The sequence below is a fragment of the Bidens hawaiensis genome, unplaced genomic scaffold (genome assembly GCF_021521415.1).
Source record: "Bidens hawaiensis isolate Kalapana, Puna unplaced genomic scaffold, B.hawaiensis_p1.1 tig00055307_1, whole genome shotgun sequence".
Classification (NCBI taxonomy): Eukaryota; Viridiplantae; Streptophyta; class Magnoliopsida; order Asterales; family Asteraceae; genus Bidens; species Bidens hawaiensis.
The window spans coordinates 27,760-33,225 of record NW_027506331.1 but is presented as its reverse complement, the minus strand read 5'-3'; the positions used below and the strand labels follow the sequence as shown (position 1 = coordinate 33,225).

Below are 5,466 nucleotides of genomic sequence, written 5' to 3'. Positions count from 1 at the left end.
TTGATGGATTGTGACTACTCTTATCTTTTAACAAACATGGATATTTAAGTCATGTCATTAAATTCAACATATAAATCTCAAAAATATTTAGAAACGGAAATTGATGAAAATAAAATATAATACGATGACATAAAAGTTAATAATTTCTTATTTTAGATTAACCTGTTAAAAATGATCCAAGCTAATGGACCAAAAAAGAATTTAGTATAATAATTCGAAAAGGATAAATGAGATAAATATTTTCAGGGGCTTGGGAAACCAAGTGACCCCCTTCCATCTCTCTCATTCCACCAGTGTCCAGCTATATAGCCAAAGAGAGGGGTGGTACACTGAGAAAAGCCTGCTCCTTATTTTTGTTTTCTTTGATCAATCTTCTGCTATACATCCATCTATCATCAGCCTTTATTATCTCTGTGATTGTAGGGTTTTTAAGTGTGGCTCATTTAATCTTGTCAAACAACTGATTTGAACCACAAGCACACAGAACCAAAAAAAATAAAAAAACAAAAATATAAAGAGTTTCTTGTGGAGCCCTATTCAATTTCCCCCTTTGCCCTTTTCAGTCTGCTTCCTCTCTTTCTTCATCTACCTGTTCTAGTGTGAGATAGACACATATTCACATAGATACATACATATTATATATAGAAAGTGAGTATAAAAGAGAGAAATATATACAAACATAATGCAGCAGCCCATGATGGCAGCTTATTATCCCACTAACAGCGTTACTACTGATCACATTCAGCAGGTTTTTACTTCTTCCTTCCTTCATAACTCTTCTTTCTTCTTTAACTTTCTCTCTCACGCACAACACACACTTAAAAGAGTCTAGTTCTTGTGTCTTCTTGTTGGAGTTGTGTGTTTAACTTCTTTTTTGATCTTTTTGTCTTCCTTTTTCTTTTTGGATTTTACTTGCTTGTTTCTTCATCTGCAACAAGTTCCCTTCTCACATGAAACTTATTTTTATTCTCAATAACCATGCTATAATATGTTATTCACTTATTTCTATTGTTTCTGGTTTTAATTTGTGTGTTCTTGAACATTTTAAATGGAAAAATACAAAACGAATCAAGTCTTTATTTTTAAAATAGCAAACCCATGTTATTTCTTGTTTAAGTTACTTGGGAATTTATGTTTATAATATTTGGCTTTGGGAATAGTTTATATTAGCCTCTTGGTAATCTGTGAGTTAAGATTCTGCATTAAACATTCTTTATTTTCATTAATATCCGTGCGTGCGCATGCTAATCGATACCCTATAGATGTATGTGTTGGCCGTTTGCTATCCAGGTATCTTGCTGGTTTTAATATTTAAATTTCATTGTAAAGATATAATTTTTAATCGGTATATATTATGATATACATCTCTTGATTTTTTTTAATAAAGATCAAGACATATCAGTCTTTATGAACTTGATACACCCAGACATTAAAACAAGACAAGATAGATTCGAAACTAATTGTGTACCAGTCTAGTAGACCTATGTTTGACTTTGTGTACTAGGGTAGAATAGTATCAGATTGTGTTGTACAGATCAATCTTTAGGTTCCAGATGCTGATTTTCTAGGATATCTGGGAATAATAAGTGCATGGAGGTTATTATATGCAGTTAAAGTTTGTGATTTTGGGCAAGTTTATTGATTTGATTAGGGATTCATTAATATAAGGTGTTAGCGGCCGCTTAAGTCATTAATTTTTAATATGTTTTATTAAAAACTAGTATTTATATCGATACGATATAGAAGAAAAGCAGGCACATGACGCTGTTATTTAGACAAGAATGACTTTAGCTTTGATGTGTTTGTGATGGACGTTTAAAGCATCAAGATCCCCTATTGTTTAGGGTTTTTATAGATATTTGAGGCTAAGAGCATTCCTAATGGATTCCCTAAATTATGTGAGGGGGTTATTCATTTTGTAGAGATGGTTAAAAATTGTTGTGAGAGGAGGAGAGAGAAAATGTTACTGTTCATGGTTAAATGTGGAGAAGCGCACTGTTCATTTCTATAATTTTTTAATGTTTTCGAAAGTGGTTGTAAGTGAATGAAAGAGAAAATGTAATGATTATAAAAAAATATTATTTAACTAAAAATGAGAGAGAAAATATAGTGTTTTTATTGTAATTATAAAGATGGAGATGGAGAATTAAATGGGAATGCTTTAAGAGCATTCTCAACCCATCCCTTATAAATTTGTGAGGGGAATTTGTAAATTATAGGGTTGGGTTGTGAGTGTAAATTATAGGGTGCACAGAGAAAAAGTAGTGATTTTTTGTAAATTATAGGGTGGAGAGAGAAAATTGTAATAATAAAAGTATAAAAAAAATATTATTTAATTAAACTGTAGAGAGAAATGTAGTTTTATATAGTGTAATTATGAAGATGAGGATGGGGGACGGGCTGGGAATGCTCTTATCAATATAATTAGTTGAAAACTAAATATAAATATTCAACCTTTTAAAAACTTTTACATGTACTTTTCCTTTTTTATCTATATTTAGTTAAACAATGGCTTTTTATTCTTTTTCTTAATTATGTTTTCTCTTTCTTCTAGCCACAAAATATAGAGTGAAGGATACATGAATTAATATTGAGGTATTTACATATTTTCCCATCCTAAACTTTTAAATTACATATTTTCCCAAATCATGCTTAAAAAGCATTGTACATTTTGCATTAAAAACTTGTATTTTGGGGAAATATATGTAATTTCAAAGGGTTAGGAAGGGGAAATATGTAAAAATCCTCAGTATTAAATATAGGAAATGAAAAGTCAGTCTCTTAACTAAATCCACATTTTAGGTAGTGAGATGTAGGGATTGAGACGGAGTGCCCAACGCAGAGGTTTGCCGACATAACCTGACTAGACATGGCCGAACTTGCTGCCACTTCAACTTATGGAAAATGAAAAACTTGTTAAGGAAACCGAAGCCATAAACATGATGTGTACGGGCCCGGTGCCACATCTCTATAATTTATAGTTAGTCAAAATATGCTAGCTAAAACATGATGTTGTGCTCTGAGCAATTATCCTACAGGCCCCGCTTTGAATTGAAGAATCGGTGTTCAAGATGGGGCACAAATAATGTAACCAGGACCCCATTGGGGGCACCTATAATGTAATGTCCCATTTTTCTGTAGGGCAAAAAGGTGATCATTTGTTATAAGATTGGGCAAATAATTGAAGGGTGGGAGAATAAGGGTACATGCCTCATCTTTGTATGGCTAAATAACTCAATACTGCTTAAGACAGTTGTACTAGGGTTGTGTGTACCTCCCCCACTAAAGGGAAAAGATTCTATTTTTGTTTTCAAGCCTATGCTAAACAAAATAATGCTTGTTTTAATATTTTTAATCCGTTATATATTTACATGCTTACCACTAAACTATACGTACTACAACGCAATTAGTTATTATATGTATAAAGGCCTTTTTTCGAGTGGCTTCCATGTATACATGTGACTTGGCTTTTTTATAAGATCTATTATGGGGCGGTCGAATAGGTTGAAAGTAGCCTAGAATGTATTTTCATTACATTTAACATTAGATTGTTTCGTTATAGATAGTTATGTTATGTCTGTTATATTTTAGTTTTTTAATTATGTTTAACACATTGTTTCTTTGTAATAAATTTTAAAAATTGAATATACTATCTTTTTAAGTCAACTACCCAGATTGGTATTAATGGATCAACTCGTGCGTGCAGTATCTTGATGAGAACAAATCACTGATTCTGAAAATAGTTGAGAGCCAAAATGCAGGGAAGATGGCCGAATGTGCGGAGTGAGTGTTTTTTGTTCTTAATTAACTATGATCCATTTATCATAGAAAGTTTTTATAGAATGTTGATATGTAGCGGCCTTTTATGTGTTAGTTGTTAGTGTTCTTACTTTTGATCAAATTGCTTGTAATCTTATTATGGCAGAAATCAAGCAAAGCTTCAGAGGAACCTCATGTATCTTGCTGCCATTGCTGACTCTCAACCACAGGCAGCTGCGGTTCATTCCCAGGTAAATAGTTAACTACTTTTCTAGAGGTGGGAAATTCAGCCATGTAGTTCTAAATGACTAGACGGTTCATGATATGTTTTTATCTAACAGATTAAGTAGGTAGAGAATCCTAAATAAGCTACAACTAGGGGAGTAAACAAACCAAACCACTCCTGAGCTACTTGGGAACGGTTTGCTAAAAGCTTGTATTCGAGCCATATTAAACGAGCTCGAGACTGAGAATAAACTTGTTTAATAAGGGAGCGTAAGTAGACTAAACGAGCACATATTATTTATATATTAAATATACATTCACATTGTAATATTTATTATTATAAATAAAAACAATAAAAGTAGGTAAATATATATTGGGTTTGGATCAAATACAAATGAAATTAACGTGTTAATTGTGAGAATCAAGTAATTACATAATTACTGTATGATGTAATTACATAATTACTCTATTTGTATATATAATTACTCTATTTGATTCTCCCAATTAGCACGTAATTTCATTTGCACGTTAACTTTCCCTAATATATATTATGCTATACAGAAGAAATGTAATATTTTATAAACATAAATGCATATAAACAAATAGTTAATAAATAAATAACGAGGAGTTGAGAACGGATTTAAGCCTGACGTTGCCCAAAATGTATTTTTAATGTTTAAAACTTCTTAAATCATGGTATTAAAAACCTATATCTATACTAAAATTATATCTAGAGCTAATGGTTAGGTGATTGAATGCAGTACCCGCTTGGCGGAATGATGCAGCCAGGTGGTCACTACATGCAGCAGCACCAACAAGCTCAACAAATGTCACCACAAGCACTCATGGCTGCACGTTCATCCATGCTCTACAGCCCGCAGCAGTACTCATCTCTACAGCAGCAGGCTGCCATTCACAGCCAGCTGGGAATGAATTCGGGTGGCGGCAATGGCGGTGGGGGAAGCAGTGGACTTCATATGTTGCACAGTGATGGCACCACCGCTAGTGGTAGCAGTGGCCACCTAGGCATAGGAGGGTTCCCCGACTTCTTCCGTAAGCAAGATATCGGGCTTTCTGGGCCCTCCTCTGAAGGCCGTGGCAGTGGTAGTGGTGACGGTGGTGAGACGCTTTACTTGAAATCTGGTGATGAAGGTAACTGATGTTTTACTTGTTGGGCATCATGTGATATGAAGTTTGGTATGTTTTAGTTTCAGAAGTAGGTAAGAAGAGTAGAAACCTGGAAAAATAACTGGTCAAGATGATGTTATAAATGGATTTTGGTGTTGTGTAACGCCTCAGAACTTGAATTTTACTGTTTGTACGAACCATGAATCGTTAATCGTAGTTGCGTTTTGTTGTAGATTTGTTAGTTGTCGGAGTTCATATTTCTAAGTGTGTAATTCATCTAGCAAAACTAGAAGAAATGGTGATTTTCTAGCTCTTGAGTCTTGACCCAACTAGAAAGAAATATGGAAAATTGGT

At 33.5% G+C, this 5,466-nt stretch overlaps 1 protein-coding gene across 1 annotated transcript; it reads left to right on the top strand.

Moving 5' to 3' along the window:
* The first annotated feature begins 693 nt into the window (after positions 1 to 693).
* On the top strand, positions 694 to 5,207 carry LOC143617545 (GRF1-interacting factor 1-like). Its single transcript, XM_077090070.1, has 4 exons — positions 694 to 748; positions 3,707 to 3,783; positions 3,926 to 4,010; positions 4,746 to 5,207. The coding sequence occupies exons 1-4, from the start codon at positions 695 to 697 to the stop codon at positions 5,142 to 5,144; spliced, it is 615 nt and encodes a 204-aa protein (XP_076946185.1). The 5' UTR covers position 694; the 3' UTR covers positions 5,145 to 5,207.
* The last annotated feature ends 259 nt before the right edge of the window (positions 5,208 to 5,466 follow it).

What these genes read in the sequence shown, in the direction of transcription:
- LOC143617545 (XM_077090070.1), top strand. Translation starts at nt 695, where the DNA reads ATGATGGCAGCTTATTATCCCACTAACAGCGTTACTACTGATCACATT. An exon ending in CTACTGATCACATTCAGCAG is followed by an intron (nt 749 to 3,706) that starts GTTTTTACTTCT and finishes TCGTGCGTGCAG; the next exon opens with TATCTTGATGAGAACAAATC. An exon ending in AAGATGGCCGAATGTGCGGA is followed by an intron (nt 3,784 to 3,925) that starts GTGAGTGTTTTT and finishes TTATTATGGCAG; the next exon opens with AAATCAAGCAAAGCTTCAGA.